At 41.3% G+C, this 20,496-nt stretch overlaps 2 protein-coding genes across 2 annotated transcripts in view; one reads left to right on the top strand and one right to left on the bottom strand.

Moving 5' to 3' along the window:
* Positions 1 to 3,369: 3,369 nt before the first annotated feature.
* Positions 3,370 to 12,209, bottom strand: LOC311266869 (solute carrier family 12 member 9-like). The gene is made up of 14 exons (XM_084369492.1): positions 11,869 to 12,209; positions 10,950 to 11,084; positions 10,556 to 10,693; positions 10,308 to 10,405; positions 9,144 to 9,345; positions 8,816 to 8,923; positions 8,470 to 8,581; positions 7,997 to 8,154; positions 7,346 to 7,428; positions 5,985 to 6,109; positions 5,675 to 5,867; positions 5,388 to 5,562; positions 4,806 to 4,952; positions 3,370 to 4,674 (listed from the first exon to the last, which is right to left on the bottom strand). Exons 1-14 carry the CDS (start codon positions 12,074 to 12,076, stop codon positions 3,800 to 3,802), a joined length of 2,757 nt encoding a protein of 918 aa, XP_084225618.1. The 5' UTR covers positions 12,077 to 12,209; the 3' UTR covers positions 3,370 to 3,799.
* A 5,754-nt stretch (positions 12,210 to 17,963) lies between these two features.
* The window catches only part of clcn2a (chloride channel, voltage-sensitive 2a), a 51,907-nt gene continuing 49,374 nt past the window's right edge, over positions 17,964 to 20,496 (top strand). Inside the window, exon 1 of the mRNA XM_084369490.1 lies at positions 17,964 to 18,047. The gene's annotated coding sequence lies outside the window, so the exon portion shown is untranslated. The remainder of the gene's footprint in view (positions 18,048 to 20,496) is intronic.

The following is a 20,496-nucleotide window of genomic DNA, read 5'->3' as shown; positions in this document are numbered from 1 at the left end:
TCACTTCTCTACACTTTTCCTACATCAGCAACTCTCCATCCCACTGCCAATCGGAAGTGATTCCAGTCCTTCAGCTTGCGTGGAGTGACCACCCTCAAAAGGACACCAGACGCTGTGGAGGAAATATGGGCGGACTTCTTTCGTGACATTGACAAAATTTTGCTCTGTGCATAAAGTGTGTAGGAGTTCTTTATGCTGTATTCAGTCCTATCCAGCATACTAACATGACTGTGAACTTGGTAGTCGTTTATAGCAGATGGACCCCAGACATAGGCAGATGTCAGTACAATGTGACACCTCGTGGAATTAAGCCAGAAACGTGATGTATGACACAGATGGCGCTGTCTCCTGGTTAGAAGGTAAATTCAAGCTGTTGTTCACCGCCACCAAACCCCTTACCCGTGATCAATTTCATCAGCCAGCTTATTTTTTTTTTTTATGCCGTACTAATCTAGCTGAAAATTGGACTGCAGACAGTGGAGTGTGGAAGTACAGTATGTACAACTGTCAGACTGACTGTTACTGAGGATGTAATTTGGGTTTTTACCTTGAGTCAAGACTAAAATTTAATGGTGATTAGATGAGCTTTATCTTAAAGTTCCAGTAAATTTGGGTGCAAAAAATAGTAGAAAAGTAGAAAAGGAATAAAAAATCAGCAACTGTGTTTTGAAACAGATGAAACGGGTTCTCCTCTGTGAACCGTAGCCCGGGATAAACAAACCAAACATTGGCTCTCCCTTTCAGGTTTTTCACGCTTTCAGAGGCCATCATAGGGGAGGGTGGGACAAAGGGCTTTCAGTTGGTCGCAATTTGCAACGACAATAGATGCCACTTAATCGTACCACACACTTAAAGACATCGCCATAGTCTGCTGTGATGGTTGTAGGTTAGCCAAATGCCCAACCTACTCATGTATATAATAAATCATACATCTTAATACTGTATTTTCAAAGACATTTTCTCAAGTGATTTGAACAGCTACAGAAATACTGAGGCTAAATTGAGAGAGATCATATCTGCCACAGTGTGCTGAAGGTACTGAATCATCCAACTCTGATGAGTGATTGTTTATTTTCCAGAAAAGGTAAGCAGCTCAGAGCACTGTTTTATTATTCCTCTAAAACCTAGAGATGTTGCTGGGGACTAATGAGGATGTTCTTCACTGTTTGTAATTCCTTTTTCTCTACTGATGATGAGTAATTATTTTCAGTAGCAGTACTGTGTGACAGTATTGGGATTCCACTCTTAACTCATTCGGGTTTCCTGATCAGCTTTTCAAAAGGTGACATTTCCTGTATGATCCTAATTCACATATGGCTTTGTGATCTTGGGGGCAGAAAACAGGATGCCACAAATCCTCCAACTAATCAGTGGATGTTTCATTAAAACATACAGATCAGAATTATTTCCATGTCTAGATTTTGTCAGGATCCCACTTCTAATATAGTAACCGGAAACTAAATATATTCGTCAGCAGGCTACAAGCACCACTTCACACCTTGAACTGCACTCCTGTTCAGCTCCTCTTCCGCTACTGATGATGACACATGTACACGATTTCACACTTATCTTACTTTTGAATGAAAAGGGCGAGATGGAAGGACCAGTCATTTCTGCACCTTTTAAAATTGGTTTTCTCCTACTATATCAGGAAGATACTGTAAGCTGGAGTGTTATAGTGTTTTTCCATTTTTGTTCTCCAAACTCATTGATTACTAAGAGTCTGCCTGTTTGCTTTTCCTTCATCAGCAACTCTCTCTCTCCAAACCAATCACTGGTCGGAAGTGATTCAGTCTCTCCATCTTTCCATTTGCTGGCTGAGGCGGAAGAGATGGTTAACCCTTTATCTGACACCACAAACTGCTCTGGACCATGTGGGTCCATCTACAGATATACCAGTGACTGCCAAATAGGGTTCGTCTTGAGAAAGGCGTAGATGACGGAAAACATTCAGAGCGTTACATTATAAATCATGTTTCACGTTCATGCTCATGTTTCTCGCTTGACTGTGAATCCCTTAATAGTACTTGGAGCCCAATCTGCCTCCATCTGTGAACACACTCCCTCCCACATGCAGTTTGTCAGTGATGTGTAGGCGAGTGTCAATACCCCTCTATACAAACTCATGGAATTTTCTCTAAGCAAACGTGACATATGCCACAGATGGCGTTGGCTCTACGTCAGTAGGTGCAGTCTCACCATTGCCCACCACACACTTCCTGTACCAAATTATATACCTCGTTATTTAGGTAGTTTTTAAATGCACTGTAGCTAATACTCAAATAATGCACAAGCAATCCAACAAAAATATTGATAACACAACTAGCTACAAGTATACAGAACAAGGTATTCTTCACTGTAGAACCAAATGTAGAAATATTATGGGATTTAAGTAAGATATCCCTTCATGATGATATATTTGACAAATATCTGTTTGACGTGTGCACGTGCACACTACAAACTGGCCTAATCCCAAAGTCAACTTAAGGCCTAATGACCCTGGCAAAATTAATATTTGCTTTCCTGAAATCATGAAGACAGTGGATGGAAGCGCTGCTGGGTCTTTATGGTGATCACATACAGGTGATCTTTAGAAAGTTAGGGTGTACTCTGCTTACTGCAACTTGCAAAGGGCTCATTGCATGGCTGAAATATAGTGTTGATACAATAAAATCTAAAAAGCAAGTCACCTTCAAAAACAATCCAAGGCACACTGTAGGATCTGTGAAAAATTCAAATGCCTTTATCTTAAATGGCAATATGAATTTAAATGAACTAATGAGTTGAAACTCGCAATACAAACAAGCTGTGTAAGCTACTGCTGACGATGACAATGTGTTGGTCAATTTAAATACATATTACCATGTAAATTATCAAGACTACATTTCAGCCATGCAATGTGACTGTCACAGGATGTTCCTTAGTCATTCTGTGCCATTTATTCCACTCGTGAAACAATTACCTCTCACCATCTTTCAAAACAGGTACTTCGAGATTGAAGTATTGTCAGCAACAGATCTACCATTACTGGTCTGTGCTGAGTCAGTGATGGGGAGGCTGCTAGTTTGAGTTACAGAAAATCTGACACATCAGATTATCCTGCATGTGCTAACTGTACAGGATCATTATGTATTAACTGGCACGAGCACCATTACTACAGTACATCAACAGCCCAGTAAAACAAGACTTGGTACAGCAACCATCAGCACAGCCATGATACTGGGTGTACATCGCCCCCTGCAGGAATTCAACAGGCATGACTCGGCTCCACCTCACTGGTGCCTCGACAGATTAAGTTGAGCAGCAGGAATTTCTCTGCTCAAGTAAAGAAACATTTTTTAAAAAAAACTGTAGGAAAGGAATCAGAGATAATACAACAATTAATTTAATTTATTTTTCAATTAACTAGGTACAAAAAGTCAAACTTTACAATCTTCAAGAGGAATTCTCATGTGGTAACAGGATTTTAACACATGCATGAAAACATTAAGAAAGAGTACAGGCCAGATATACTTCTTACTGATGTTAATAGGGAACTGCTCGTACCCTTTGCCATTATTTTCACAAAATGTGCAAATTTAACACTTGCATGCCACTTTATCCATGGTGATGACTAAATCATTTTTAACGTTTAACACAAGTAAACTTGAGTTCATCAAATCCATTTTCCAAAGTGTCCTAGCAACATGAGTAAAATTGCATAAATGCTAAATTCGCATATTTATCAGGTGAATTAATTGGTTCTGACATGCACAGCTCCATGGATGAATACTAGATCAGAGTGGCTGATAGTAAAATTTTAGAAGTCAGTTGTGACCACAGGAGTGACCCCATGAATAAGCAATGTTGGGCCCAGGTTTTGACTCAACAGGTCCAGGTGGTGCAGGTAGGCATGGTAATGGCTTGTGTCTGCTGGTGGGCGGGGCAAATACAGGAAACGCACAGCAGGCTGAGGGGCACCGTGTCTGCGAATGAGATTGTTGACAGCACAGATGTATTCATCGGCCAGCTGAGGAGGAGTATTGGGAAACTCTTGGATACCATCTTCCTTCGCAGCTTCCTCTTGTTGTCTCTGCCAGTGCAGAGCCACCACCTGGTCCCATGCCACCATTTGCACCTGAGCCGAGATCCTGAGCTCCTTCAGCATCACCTGGAGCTTCGTCTCCTCCTCTTTCTTCAGACTGCAACCAGCCTCCACACATAGGAAGAGGCGGAGTCTTGCCTGGCTCCAGGCTCGGGTCTCTTGAAGCACACTGGCCAGCTGCAATAGGAACAGTGAGCAGACGTCAACATAACCATGACTGTCTGGTCGAAGAAGATTAAGAGGCCACACGTCTACGAATGGCCCCGTTTTGCTCCGGTGGCCCCTGATTTTTCTTCCTGACCCCAAGACCTCCTCCCGGTTGAACTGGTTGAAGTAACGAGCCAGTGTCACATTCTTTCCCATTTTTACAGCATCAGCAATTACTGATACATATTCCTCCTCCTGAAGGTCTTTGGGTTCGTCAGTACCCCGTAAACTGGGGAAGATGGGAGACCGTTGCTCTCGGGAGTCCATGGATGGACTCGCATCCATGCCACGGCCAGTAGACAGAAGAATTTTACCCAGGAGGTGGTCTTCAGGGGTGTGGTCATCATAGAATCCCAAGACTAGGGTGTTTGGTCTCATTCCCCCTAAATGCAAACATATATATTAAAAGCACATTTGGATAAGAACGGTAAGGTTTGTCAAGTAATATATAATCATGCTTCAATGATAGAAGTCACTGAAATCAAATATCATACAGCAATAATGTAAACTCTACCAAAGCCTGTGATGAAAAGCAGGTTCTGAACTCCTTGTCGTACAGAGTCAGCTAGGGTAAGATTGACAAATGACTTGATGTTTAGATGGTCCACTAGAGACAGCCAGGAGACATAACTGCTCTGCAGAGGATCAGAGGGCAACCTATCTGCAAAATCACACACAAATTAACACAAAATGTCAAATGCGTGGGAAAAAAGACGTGTCATTTCTTCAAGGGCAGCATTTGTCACAGTGTGTCTGGGTGTAGTCTGGTGAAAGTGTGACTGATTGGAGCATACTAAGCATACGGCTGGACTGCAGAGATGTAGCTTACACTGCAGGACAGCTTTCAGGCACTTTTCAGCCAGCCAGTCACCTGTCATGGACAATCATGTTTAAAGCCTGCTGATCCCGGCCCCTGGCCAACGATCATTGCATTTATACAACTGATATTTGCTTAACATTGCAGCTGTTCCTTAAAGCCTTTAGCGAGAACAGCTACCTTTAAAAGCTTTCTTTAGCTCAGTGTTTAATACTAGTAACTTTAGGTTTAATATGATCAGTTAGAAATATACTTATCCATCTCCTACGTTTGTCTTACCCAGTGAACCCAGCTTTACATGTCCCAGCACATAGAGGCCACTTTTCTTCAGGTCGTTAATAAAAGTCATGAGACCTGTACAGCTGCGGGGGTTTGCCACCATCAGCAGCACCTGGGGCCTCCAGAACTTCACATGATCCTTACGCACATCCAACATCAACAGGTATTTGCGCACCTAAGTGAATAAAAATCAGGTTAAAAAGAGATCTGATTATGTACTTATTAATGCAAACTGGCATTATATTGTTACTTAATGTGACAAGGGTGGCCCCTTTGTAACTGTGCACCTGGTGGAAGATGAGAGCCTGGCTGATGTAGCCCCAGTTGCTGATGGGGCCAAGGTAGTGGATAAGCATTACAAGCAGCAGCATAAAGGCTATGCTGGCAAATGCATAAATGGCATTGATCAGGAACATCATGACAAGGCAGCCAATAATGCCTAGAGTGCAGGTATGCCACGTAAAACAACGAAATGAGGGTCTAAATTAAAAAAACGACAAGACATGACAGAATATGGAATGAAAATCACATTTTCAACCATGATTGAATAAATTCCAAAACAGAAAGACTAACTCACTTAAACACCCAGCACTGTACCTGAAGTTGGGTGCAGAAGCCCATTCCAGAGCCAAACAGGCCAAGTTCACAGCAGCATAGACCAACAAGAAGAAGATGCTCACAATGCCAGCAATGGTGTTCAATTTACCAGTAAACAGCACCACCTAGTGGAAGGAGTAAGGCACATTTATTTGGCGACAGATTACATTCAAAACACCCCTTGAGGAACAGCTGTTTAATAATACAGAGCTTCTAAAATAGACACTTTCCAAAAATTCCCTGTTAAATTTAGCTTTAGTGCAGAACAGTGACAAATATAATATATAATAATCAATCATTTGTGGTGCTTAAATCTCATTCAGGTTAGAGCTACATGTTTTAAATATTAATAATTAAAATATGTAATACTTCTAGCACCAAAAGTAACCAGACTTTGGCACAAAATTGTTTTAACAATGTATACAAACACCATCCATATATCAAGTCTACATGAAAAGTTTCTGACCGCTGAATGTCTCTTGATCCCAATGCGAACCACCACAATCAACTAGTTTAAATTACAGCTATACTACATGTCTGATTGCTAAAGAAAATGAAGAAATATAACCTTGCTATAGTATCTAGCTAATATGCTGATTCTTAGTAACATGGTAGTGAAATGAAGAGTTCACTTACTGTACTAGTGTAAAAGGACACTGTCTTCCTGGCAAAACCTTTCAAGCTTTCAGTGCTCTTTATTTGACAGATGTTTAGTCAATCCGAAACCGAGTACAATGTTGGGCAAATGTTTTTGCTCTGTGAGTGGTAGGTAAAGGATCATTAGATCCAAATGTGACAGTTTAGATGGTCAGCTGCTAATGTATCTGCCTCCATTACGAAGGTACTGCTCTATACATTTCCCCACCACAAACACATTCACAAAAAAACAAACAAGCAGTTGCAATATACAGGATAATGTCAATGATTATTAAATTCTAACAATTGTGGATTATTCCATCAGGGCATCAAGGTTTGAACTCTGCCCACTTTATCTTCCTAATTACTAAAAATGATGCCACTAGCAGAAAGCAAAATGGAAAACAGCAAGTGAAGACAAACAATCGGGGTGTAAATGGCTATCATTTTTCATCTTATGTTGTTCAATAATCAATTTAATGTTGTATTACTGCCCTTTACTGCTCATCTTTCTACTTTCGATCAATAAAGGGTTATGGGTAGCCATCAGCAAACTGTGGTATAAAATATCCATTTGGAAGATGGCGAAATAGCCATTTCACTGGGCAAAATATTGAACTAGGTCACGAACACATAGAGCTAAATGAAATCAAATAAGCTCAAGAGACTCAACTTGATGCACGCAGGAAAAATGTTACCACTTCTTAAGCAGTATACCATCCTACCTGTATAAGCAACCAGGAGACAAGCACTGAGGCCCAGGGGTTCCCGCTTCGAGATGTTTTCTTAGCCAGAGCCAGAACACCACCTACAGAGATTAATAACATTAACAAACGCAAAGTCACTCTGTCCATCATTTCACATTGTCCTAAATCAGATAAACAACTGAGTCATCCTGCACTCATCCGTAAGCCAAACACACAATGAGAGGATCTTATTTCTTCTAAGAAATTCAACAGTGCAAGCCATCTGTTGTCAAACGAGGCTTTCCAAATTAACATGCCTCCACTCGGAAAATGAGACATGATGAAATTAATAACAAGTGTTAACTTCTCACATTTGAGATGGAGGCCTCCTTCAACAGATGGCTGATTATTAAAATGTTGACTCAGCTTTATAGAAGGCCAGCTGGAGCTGGATATGCTTTCTTATACTCTGGACCATTTATTTAGCCCTGATTATAACCTTAACAAGAAAGATTAGTAATTAAATCCTTCTCACTACACAAATGGTCAGAGGCCAGATTAGATAAAAGCCTACTGCCAATGAATAAACAATTTGCTGCTCTTTATTATGCAATTCTTAGTACTAGGCACAATAGGGGAAACAAATTGCAAACACTGGGCAGCGGAACACATGTTGTTCACGGATCTCACCAAACAGGTTGTCTTTGGACAGGGCATACAGGATCCTAGAGGCTCCTATCAGGTTACTCATGGCAGCAGACATAGTGGAGGAGTAAACCCCAACTGTCAGCATTGGCGGCCATATATTGATGTCCCCCAGGAAACTGTAGTCTCTTTGGAGAAGGTGACTAAGTATAATGGATAAAAAAAACCAAGAAATTAATGAAAATAATTACTTTATCAGATTAACTGTGTTCATACAACTTCATTTGTTTAAATGACCTGATATGTGAACAAAGACAATTCAGAATTAAACTCTTGAAGTACAACTACCGATATTCTATCTCTATAAAAAGACAGCAAAAATAAGTGCTTAAATGCAAAAACATCTTTCGAAAATTCCCAGATTACAAATTCAAGTGACCACAGTTTTTACTATTTCAGCATATTTGAACTAGCACTAGATCAGCGTGTTTGACTGTGTCAGTGTTGGTGCGTCTCACCGATCACAGGACCACGCAATCAGCAAACTAAGCAGATTGTATGTGATGAAAGTTGTAAGAACAGCTGAAATGGTTCCTCTTGGGATGGAATAGCTGGGGTTTTTCAGGTCACCTGGAAAACATATGACAAAAGTTCCCTCTTCACAAAACCTGATCTATTCACACCTTATTGAAGGTGTAGCCAGAGCACCTGACCATATCTGATTAGATTCAGCTAAAGCTTCATAGTCTTTGTGTTTTTTGACGGTCATGGGATCCCCTCCTGCTTGAAGCGACAACTAGCTACAAAAAAAGGCCCTTGCCCTTTGCAAAACAATCTATTTAAGTAATTTTAACACAACCTTACCTGACATGTTGGAGCCTGCCATGATTCCAGTGCAGCCGTTGAACATGACAGCAAACACTGTGACAAAACTCATCATGGCACCAGTGGTGTAGTCTACTGTGTATTTGGCTAGAAAAGGGGAAATTGAAAAGAAAAAAAAAAAAACAGGAATCTTAAATATGCTAGGTTAATAATTCATTTTTTTCTATCCTCAGCTTGAATACTGAAAGTCCTGAATCAACAAATAAGAGCTAATAATACAAAAGGGTGGGTCATCCCACACAGGTCCAACATTTTTTAAATAGTTTCAAACCCTAAAAAATGTCCAAACTCAATCCAAATCTCTTACGCAATAGGTTGCCCTCCAAGGTGTGAAGCCGGAAGCCAGAGTAATTTGCAGTGCTCAGGCTGGTACTGTTCCAACTAGATGTGTCTGGTAAAATCACCACAATAGGCCCCACGATGAAGAAACTCATGAAGACAGAAACCAGGACTGTCGTGACTATGATGAAGACAATAAAGGCTGCTTTGGCATAGATGTGGGCTCCAACCTGTAATGACAAGCAAGTTAAATCAGGGAATTATTCAAGGGCCTCTTTTATTTCTAATGTATGTAAATGATGACGCATGCAGCTGTGAAATGCAAGCTCTTATTGTATGCTTTGCTGGTATCTTGGAATGATGTCAGTGAGATAGAGAACACTCATAAGTAATTAGCTAAAGAGTGTACAATAGTGACTCAGACAAAAAGCTTTCAATACATTTGGGTAAAACCGAGTCAATCCTGTTTGGAGCTAAGGGGAAACTCAAGAACAAATGCGTTGAAAGTCTCTTGTAATGTAGATGAAATTGAGTCTCAGACAAGTGTCTCATAATTAGGATAATTACAGGAACAGTCACTCTTCTGTGAATCCATTCCTGCTAAAAAAAAAAAAGTGCCAGCAAACTCAAACTGTTGTTCAGATTTGTCTTTTCCAGTCTGCTTATCCAAAAATAAAAATCAACCTCATGACATACAGTGCACTATCTAGCACCACTCTCAAGTCCAATATTGACTGTCAATATGGCCCAAGATGAGATATCTTAAAGCTACCAGCCAAAGATTTTGCTAGTTTATATCCACTGCCGTAAGTGGATACTTTTAACAACACATGATGACCTCTTGACCTTTCCTTTAGCAGCACCATTATTGGCTCTAGATATTTATAGTCTTTCCTTTATGGATGCAGTATTGACAAACTCTGCAGTTGTTCACATTCGTAATGAAATTCAGTTTCTATCCACAGAGCAATAAACTCTTATTACCCCTTTGTTTATTGTGCAGTGTAATAAGCAATACAGCCTAAACAGGCTGCCAGTGGGGATTTATAGTCCTTAAATGGTTGTGTATTTAGCAAAAATAGTTCTCAGAAAAAAAATGATTTACTCCCTCCATTTGTATAAGACAAAGATGAGCTGACAGGATGCATCTTAATTAAAAAAATGAAGTAGAATCCAAACAATAAAGTCTCACCAAGCAGACAATGAAACACAAGAAGAGCAGGGCAGTGCCGTAAAGCAGTGACCACCAGTATCCTGAAGGAAACACCTGATGGGGACCTGCAACACCCTCTGTGGGACAGCCAAACAGGGTTAATTATTAAAAAATATATAATTTAAAAAAAATTCTTATTAAAACTTAAACAGGTATTACTATTGTGAACAAGATAGTCTGGTAAAATCCCAAGTATAGATGTCTCAACTGTGATGCAAGGACCTTACCTTCTGGAATGCCAAAGGTAGACATGACAGCCTCGACCAGACCCAAAACATAGAGGGCACTGCTGCACACATTGGCAAAGAAAAACATGATCCCAATGCTGCCACCAAACTCTGGACCCAGGGCACGACTGATCATGTCTGAGGATCCAAGTTGAGGTTTTCATACATATAAACCAAATAAAACTGGGCACATTATCTCACCTTAAACATGGATAAAGATCAACCAGTGGTCAGATTTAAACCGAGTGCCACTGGTGGATAAAGTAAATCATGGGAGGGAGAAACATAAAGCAGGAACATTTTTTCTCAATCCATTAGTCAGGCTTAATCACAGACAGACACCCAAGAGAGGCTTTTAAGCAAAGCATAATTCTCTCTCAGCAGTAAAGGATACAGTAGGCACCTCCAGCATCTAAAGCCCCGTTGGTGGAGATGGCGCAGACCGAAAGCACGGTCATTGTGATGATAAAGTAGGCCACAAGGAACATGAGTATGGATTGATAGAGCCCTGCTTGACCCACAACAAATCCTGCAAGAGGTAGGAACACTTGATGTAATGTAGTGTCGTCGAGTATTGAAGCGGTTTCAAAAATCAGTATTGATATTTAGGCCCGTAACGTCACTGTTGCTTGTAAAGTAGTTAGTAGTAGGAATATTTTTCTACTGATATTTTCTATTAACTTAGATTATGGACACAACAGATGTCAACCAATTAAAAAACACTGCTTTATAACACTGTAAACTAAATTTTATCTACATTTTAAGATTTTGGGCAGCCGGACAAAATTGAAGTGCTCACCTTGAGGCTCTGGGAAATTGTTACGGGCAATTATAACTTTTAAGACATTTAATAATAATAAAAAAACAGATTAATGTAGGTGGTGGTGGTAATTGTGCTGTAAAATATGCCACCGGTTGAGATTATATACCTACTACATCTCAATAGGTAGGTTAGGATTAGGAGAGGTTAGCGAGTGTTATCATTTAGCACTAAGGTAACTAGCATTTTTGACAAGACAGCATTAGCTACAGCGCTTGGAAAAGGGATGCCAGGCGGATTAAATTAATAATAATACTATAATGATGACCAGTGTTGAGGTTACAGGAACTGACATGACTTTAATGTTTACATTTTATTTGGACTCACCTGAATGGCTCAGAGGCTAGCCGCCATCAACCTAGCATCAACCTAACTGCTAAACTAATCTGGTACAAATTAAACGGAGTGACTTTATTCAGAAGATTTATCTATTTGTATTTCAGTTTGCTCTAATGCTAATCTTTTTAGGGAGACTTTCTCCGGCCTTACTCACCAATTCGCAGGAACACAACGACGCTAAACATGGAGAGTAAAGTCGGTACGACCACGCCGAACACCACTCCGAGCTTCCGGGCGGGTTTGTCGTTGGACCGTCGGCCGCCTCTGCCCGCCTTGGTCCCGCTGTGTTTGGATACATCTTTGGGCTCCGAGCAGGTGCTGGCGGTGAGTCGGTAATGAAGAAGAGGTCTCTTTTCCGACATGTCGGTTATGTTGATGGTTAATTCTGCTCGCTGACGTCACCCGCTTCAGTTGAAAAGCACGGTTTTAAGTGCACGTGCGCAATCTGCGTCTGACGTCCTCTGTTGCTAACGTTCGGATCCGCCGCGTTTAGCTCATTAAATGGCCGCCGTTCACCTTCACCTCCACCTCCACCTCCAGCCGGCCCTCTCCACCTTCTGCAGGTAATGAGCGTTGTTATTGGATAAAATGACGTTACTTCCTGTTACTGACCGTTCAATTACAGTTTCTCACTGATTGTGTCATTGATTAGTTCACCAGCAAATGTGTTTATATTCATTGAAAAACCTTAGCAGATAACTAAGTTAGCTTAACGAAAATAGAGTTGGCTAACTATCTCTACACCACTAACTAGCTAAGTAACCAAACAAATAAGTAACTTAATTAAAGAGGTTTGTGTTTGAAATCAGTTTATTGCATATTATATGACAAAGGTTATGTATCATAAACAGTGGTGTTGTAAAAAAAAAAAAAAAAAAAAAAAGTACTCAAAAGACATACTTGAGTTAAAGTAAAGATATTGTGTTTAAACATTACTTTGGTAAAAGTGAAAGTCACCCATAAGTATCACACCTGAGTAAAAGTCTTGAAGGTGCACAATGTAGTTTTGGGAAAGAAATTTTAATCAGAAGAGAAAGATCTTCATTGACACATTTTGTTTAAACAAGCTAAATAAACAAACTTTCTTCACTTTCATGACTGAATAAACAAACTGATATTAAAGGATAACACAATTTCATACTGTTTTACTTTTTATTATTATTATTATTTATATTTGGCGGACCCTGCCACCTCTCTAGCTTCAAACAGTGTTCTGGGGACCTTATTTTCCTCTAAGAACAGCTTGTTTATTCAGTTATGGGAAAGATAAATATTTCTGAGTTTGAATTATTCTTTAAGGTTCATAGTAAGAGAGTAAAAAGTACAATATTTGCCTCCAAAATGTAATGGAGTGGAAGTATATAGTAGCAGAAAAGTTCCTCAAAATTGTACTTAAGTACAGTACTTGAGTAAATGCACTTAGTTACATTCTATCACTGATAAACAATATTCTTTAAAATAAAGTGTCGCAAAAATGTCCTCTTAAATGCAAAATATGATTATTTACACACACAGATTTACAAAGACGGCAAAGTTTTTCTGAATCGAAAAAAGCGAAACATAGAAACACATCTACAGCAATAGATTTTTAAGATAAAAATGTAAACAGAGATAAGATCTAAAAGTGCAATGAGAAAAGGAAAAAAAATCTACTCACAAAATTCAAACCAGAAACATATCAACACTTTACAATCCCCTATTACTCTTCAGTGAGTGTCTTTGATAAATATGTATGATTTTGTAATCGAGCTAGTGTGCACAGGCTGTCTAGAAGTATCTGTATAATAAGCAGAATAAAATTAAAAAACAAAACAATGTTGGAACTGAATATGAACTGTGAGCAAAACAAATCTGGTATTAAAACATGAAAAAGTGAAAGATGACTTTTATGATAATTTTGATATGGTAATTTTGCATACACTGGAGACTAGGAGAAGCTGCCTGTGGGCTAAATAATATAAAAAATATATTGTAGACTTGTATTGGTTTTATAATCCCGCAACCATTAGGCAATATGAGGGAGGATGCCATATCCCTACTTAGCAAAATGACCTGCTTCTTAACATGTCATTCCCCACTCTCCATCCCTTAGTAGCAGAGAGAGTGTAGGGGTTTGTTTAGTTGAACATGTTACTCTAGTATGCCTGACTCATTGATCCTTTATCTGACTGAGGTTTGTGCAAGTTAGATTCTAAGGCCCCAGTCATGGCTCTGAAATATCAATGGCCCAGCTTTACTGTGTATTTATAAGTTTTAGTTAGAGTTAGTGTTTGGGCCATCCTCCCTGTAAAACGTTTACAAAGCCCCTGCTGCTCAAAACCAAATTTAAAGAATCCTCAGTTTTATGTAGAATTGTCCTAAAAATGCCATCATATTATACATTCAATCATCCGTGATGCTCATGATTGCAGTCCCATTGCTCTTTCATTTTCCTTCTCCAGCTGTAGTTCCTCTTAATGACCAGCAGAGAAGGGTGCATTGCTACTTTTTACTCCTGATCAATGTGAGTCTACACATCATACTATGCAAAAGCAGACTTTTCGCAAATAAGAAAGGCTGCATGGTGAGAAGAAAATCCAGATCCGCTCAGCTGCTTTGCTCTGGTGGATTTTCATCGTTCTTTGTTGACCTGGGGCTTTAGTTGAACTCATCCCCCTGTTGATAAGGAAAATTGGGTCCACTGAAGCTGTTCTTGTCACTGGGAAGTGCATCTGTCTTCCAGGTCAACCATGAACCACTCCAGTTTGCCTGAGATCAGTTGGTTGTATTTCAGCAGGACTGTGTTCAGACTCAAGGTGCTTCGAGGAACACAAGACAGTGCTGGACTCACCGCTGGCCCCTGCTGGTCCAAACAGAAAACACAACAATGAAGACGGTATTAGAAATGAATAAGAACATGAATAAATGTGAGAGGCTGGAAATGAAACCAAAAAAGATTGTGACACCCAACACCCAACACCCAACACGGGTGTCAAAGATGGCACTATTTATTAACAGAAACACTGACATAAATGTTTTTTTGCCAACAGAAATTCACAGATTAACTTCCTAAATTTTAGGATATTATGTAAAACACAAATCACAGGACACCCATCTTGCAGTCTGTCTCACTGGGAAAGTATGCACCGCTATCTTCCTTCTCATCCTGAGGAAGGAAGGCTCGGGGTGACACAACATAACATCATCACTCCCGGGGCACAGATATTCCAGCAAGCGACAAATTTATGAGAAACCAGGATATTTCCACACCAGAGGAAACTGATAATGCCTCTCATTCAGATGCAAAGCCAGCGAGAGAGAAGCCCATTAACACGTCTACACTCACTTCGTGTGAATATTCATTGTCACACTGATGAATTTTACTTGGCTCTGTTTGTTGTGATGTGTTTGTGTGTGAGTGTAAGAAGACTGACTGCGCCCAGTTAGCTTTGATTTGGTTATTTGCAGGTCATTAAAGCAGCCACGTGAAAGCTCCTTACAAGCCAAGGATGTTTAAAAAGTATTTTATAGTCTTTTTCCTTCTTAACAGCTATTTAAATGGTTATGTGAATCCAAGAAAAAAAATTTGCATCCCTATTTAGAGTGATTTTAACCTTGACATGTACTTGTTTCTGTCACTGTGAGCACTTCTTACACTCAGCTGGAGGTGTGTGAGAATGAGCAGGTAGTTGTTGATGTTGTTCTCCAGTCTTTGCAGTGGCAAAGAGGCACATCCTGGCTGGATCTGGGCCCTTACAACCTTCACACCTTCAATAAGAAGCCTCAAGGATGCAACTATGTCCCCTCTTATCCCTTGATGCTGAGGTAACACACAAACACACACAAAAACGTAAAGAAAAAGAAAAGCATTGTGTTATAAAAGCAGAAGTAAGCAAGTAAAAAAATTTACATTTTGGAGTCAAAATGCCAACATACTGATTTGTTCTTCCAAGATGCTACATGGAGCTCGGTGCAGGGTAGCTGGACCAGTGTGGAGAAGGTTTTGGCGTCATTACACTCACTCTGCAAGGGAGGAAACAGGTGACAGAAGACGGACAGAATAGGTGGACTACAGAGAGACAGACTGATGATGGACTACAGATAACAACAAACAGACAGAAAGAGAGACAGTCATATCCTCACCAGTGCACTCTCCGTCTCTGCCACAATATTCAAAGCCCTCCTGGCGCCTTTATTACACACAAAATCTAAAGGTTTGGTCTCAGCATCCCACACCTCAGAGGCTACCATACAGAGCAGCAGGAGTCCTGGACAAACACAACACAAGCCAGCCTGTTCAGCTCATAACAAGTGCATTTAAGTCCTCACAAGTCAAACTTTTTATGTTCACTACTCACTGCTTAACGCCATGCCCTGTTAGGCCGCTCCCGAAGAATCCACATTTGTTCCATTAAGAAATGTGCCAGGTGGAAAATGCCCCTTTGTCCACTGTAGAGGAGCTGTGTGTCCTTTTTGTCTTCTCACCACTTGATTTCCCACCTTCTCATACAGGAGTGGGAAGTGCGAGTGTTATCTAGCCCGAGTGCAGGATGCGCTCCAACTTCCCTGCGGCTCAGCATAACAAAATGTTATAGACTGAAAATGGCATTTCATTGATATTAGCGGGGCTGTTTTCGCTTCTCGGTTTGGCCGGAGCTGGCTTTTTCGGGGCATTCAGGGGACAGCGTGCTTGCTGACTAAAAGGTTAATGATTTATTATTGTGAAAGACTCCATTTACACAGCTGACATCAAATCCAGTCACCACTGCTGGAGGCTATTTACTTTTTTGTCAAGGTTTGCTCTGGCCAATACAGGTAGCAGCTTGGGTTTATTATACTCACAAAATTGAGAGTCAGAGGGATACACAGCCCACACACAGCGTGTAGGTGTGTCCAAGGTACAAGCTGGTGTGTAGCCTGTTTGTGGTGAGTGACATAATGCACCTACAGTACAGGACGCGGAAATAGTGTTTATGTAGGATTTCAGAGACCCACATTCCCATGTGCAATGTTATTGAAGTATCACCAAGCCAGATGTTCAAATCTGAAAGAAAATGTCCAAATTGTGCAAAGATTTTTATTTTGTTTATTAAAGTCTTTGGTAATAACTACACCTTATTTTGACTACAGCTGCTCCATGCACTCTTGCATGTAGTCTTTGCAGGTAGGACAAGGTGACAAGGTGATTACCCATCCGAGGATCCTTTAATAGCCTCACTCGCTGTATCTATCACCCAGGAGGAGAGGTGAACAAGCGGTCCTCACCCGGATACACTGCAATCATCCATCGGGTTGTAATGCCTGCGGGGCGCAGCTGGAAGACGCAGTGAGCTCCAATTCAATTGCCATGTGGGGGGTAGAGGAGGTATAATAGCTGTCAAAGGCATGGGTAAGAGAAAACATGGGGGAATGCACCATCCATCCTCATCTCAGACACACGTGGTCCACACCATCATCACCTCAGCCTGGACATTGACTGAGCCCCTGTCCTCCTCTATTTGCGCCCAAGCTGTTCATGCGTGCCATTATCAAGGCGCATGACGTCTATTAGACCCCAAGAGTGAGTGTGTGCGGGGTGTCACATACAAGGAGAGAGAGGGGGGACGCACAGAGTGAGTGAGAGAGAAAGAGAGAGAGGGAGAGAGAGAGAGAGAGAGAACATTAAACACATGTTTTCTTCTTTTCCCTCCAAGCCTCCTCCTATCACTGCAGACAATCCCGACCGCCGGTAATTAAGACGAATGTGCGCCGCGGCTCGGCAGATAATGACCGGAGCGCCTGGATTTCTGCACACAAGGAGGAAACTGCGGGCCATGGCACTGACGGTACCCGCATTGCATCACGGACACGACACCCGGTACCCCGCTGTCTCCCTCCCACCTCAACTGGAGCCGATGAGGAGACTGTAGCATCTCATCATAGAGTTTCTCTGCCTCGCAGTCCCATGCAGCCGCGCTCTCACACGGCTGGCTTTCGTCGCTCCTGGTCTCCAAAGCGAGCCAGCCGCTGCCTGCTCCGCTGTGCGCTGCTCTGGAGGCGCAAAACCGGTAATTACGCGCCGCGTTGACAACTTTGGCGCGGTGCTGTAGCCTATGGATTGCGCATCGGCAACAGAGCAGTCTCCGGGATCCACTGAGATTTCCCTCCGCTGGAGTGAAGTGTGATCCCCGGGAGTCATCCGCTTCCCCGACCACATCATCGATTAGGCGTGCGCTGCAACCTGTAGCTGTGTGCCCCTATATTTCAGTCATCGTTTCCTCCAAGGCGCAATGGAGGGACACAGCTGACGATTTTGAATCCGTAGCCCGAGGAGGAGAGAAGAAAAAAGAGAAGGAAGCAGACTCAGGGGAAACCGTAAGTATCCTGCGTCCTGACAGGATGAATCACTGTCTCTATTCTCGCTCCAAAGTGTCAAATCCATGCGTGTGTGCTGAACTTTGCCCATATCTTGCTCAAGGGCAAATGGTAATTGAAGGTCTGATTGGGTTATGGTGTATTTGCTGGTATACAGGTGTCATTTTGATGTTATTGCCGAGTATTTTCTGACAGCTGTAGCCCACTGGAATGAATGATAATTGAGAAACTTGCCGCACAAAACAAAAAGGTGCACAGGTGGTTGTATATCCTAATGCATCAAGGACTCAAGGTCCTTGTAATACTGTAGATGAATTGCAGTAAAATAACTGTGAGAAAAGGCACACATTCATTTTATAGTATAATAGTATCAGATATAACAATACAATTGTTTAACTGTTACTTTTAGACACATGATTAATTATAAAAGGTGAGAAAATGAGATTATTTCTGTGATTACCTAATTTTAAGACATAACTTTCTCTACAATAGCTTTTACCGTTGATTAAGAATTACACTAAACTAAATCAAAACTGCATTTAATTGAATTGCATCCCTGTTTGCTTTAAACATTTTTTACAAGGTCTGGAAAAATACATTCTCTCAAGCTGTGTCATCATGTGGACATTGGACAATTGATCTTTCTCTTCGCTGTCACACAGGACGGGGGACATGTTGTTTTTCCTCTTGTATTTTGGTAACAAACTGGCCTCCACGCAGAGGTGGGTGGTATATTTCTAAAGAATCCTGTGGAGATGAAGAGATGTGGGTCAGTGTGCTGGTGCTCGGGGCTGCAGAGCACCCAGTTCCTCAGCTGTCGGGGCCACCGTACCCCTGCTTGCCTACAGCTGCCAGCTCCCTGATAAAATGAAGTCGGTGGCGCTTTTTGTGATGATGTGAGGGCAGGTTGTAAAGGCCTAAGGTGCATGTGAACCTGAGGTGCATGAATGATGAGATTTGTGAATGGAAACATATACTTGAGTGAGTATGCTTTTGGGTGAAATCCCTCCCATCGCTCAGTGGTCTCAGAGGCCCGGGCTGATTCTGGTGCCTGTGGTCCGGTGCTTTGAACTGGTTGCCTTGCCAACAACCAATCAGCTGCAGTCTTGTGCAGGACTGTTTTATCCGTCAGCCAGTCAGAGGCTTTGACTCCCAGGGGAATTAAGTCTTTTAACTTGTAATGGATCAGTTTGATATTCAAATGCACTCTGGCCTGTGACTGCTTTAAATTGTTTAATGTGATGCCATCGATTTAAATCTTGATTTAATCAGCGATCTGCTGCCTTGGTGGCACAATTTTGAAACCATGGCAGGGATGGGTAAGGTAAGCATATTTGTTTTGGCCTGAGAAAGTTCTCAACTTCCCGAATTTCCCATCCAATAGATGCATATATTGGCAAACATGAGGGATGTTTGGTCCTGACGAAGCAGCTGCAAATCCTCGGATCAGCGGTTATCTTTCAGGTGCGTGTCTCGCTTGGCAGCACATCTTTTAGTGCAATAGATTTCACTGCCATGAGTAGCATCTTCGAAAATCCCTTTACTGAAAGCCCAAAGAGGTGAGCTCACGGTGTTATAATACATGTGTCATCTGAGGAAAGGAAATGATCTGAGAGGACCTTCAAGTGAACTTTTAGTGTTGGATGAAATCGAAATGCTTCTGCACGCACGCACACATAAACACAGGTTTTATGGGCCTCAACGGTGATTGTTGTGGTGCCCGTGAGCACAATACTTCACTGCAAAATGCTTCCTTATAGAGCTGTTTGGCAGACAATAGTAGAAGACTGCGGTTCTCTTGTTTTAAAATACAGTTGGATATGAGGAAATGTATAAATTCTGACTAAGACTATTGGGGCCATAGACCAATCTTTTATATACAAATGGGTGACAAGGAAAAGCCACCATAAGGAGTTTTAGTAAGGTACTGGACCACTATGAACTTCAGTGCTCCTCTGCATGTCTGTCTAAGACATCTGCCCAAAATCGCCCATAGGTGTTCACGAAGAGTGAGATGTGGTGTCTCTGAAGATCATTGCATGTAATTGACATCATTTTCATTTTCATTCATTGACCCCTTTTACCCTGAACATAGGGCTATTGCTGGAAGAGACCACTCTCATCATGTTTTCACTTGAATTTGTTTTATCACAGGTGGAAGAAGTATAAAAGCCTAGAGAGAAAAAGAACGTGAGAGAGTAAATACGAGACGGTTCTGTAATGCATTCAATGATCACTTATATTGTCCCCTGAAAGCACTGGGTATCTATTGCTTCCCTTCTTCAAAAGGAACAAAAACCTGAGTTACTTTCATTCCTGTTCTGATTGCATCATAATGTCAGTGGAGAGTAACCTGTGAAATCAGTTGAAAGTCTTCTGTGGGTCTAGAAGGATCCTTTCCAAGGTCTGAGTGAATAACCTTGACGATGTTGTCAGGGATATTTTATGT

The sequence above is a fragment of the Pagrus pagrus genome (genome assembly GCF_965226575.1).
Source record: "Pagrus pagrus genome assembly, chromosome: 12".
NCBI lineage: Eukaryota > Metazoa > Chordata > Actinopteri > Spariformes > Sparidae > Pagrus > Pagrus pagrus.
Note: the sequence above shows the minus strand (reverse complement) of the source record. Positions and strands in the feature narration are given on the sequence as shown.

Bases quoted from the DNA above. Each gene is read 5' to 3' on its own strand.
- LOC311266869 (XM_084369492.1), bottom strand. From the start codon at position 12,076: ATGTCGGAAAAGAGACCTCTTCTTCATTACCGACTCACCGCCAGCACC. The intron at 7,429-7,996 runs GTGAGATCCGTG...TAATCTCTGTAG, and splicing joins GTCCAAAGACAACCTGTTTG to GTGGTGTTCTGGCTCTGGCT. The intron at 4,953-5,387 runs GTAAGACAAACG...GTGATTTTGCAG, and splicing joins TGTAAAGCTGGGTTCACTGG to ATAGGTTGCCCTCTGATCCT.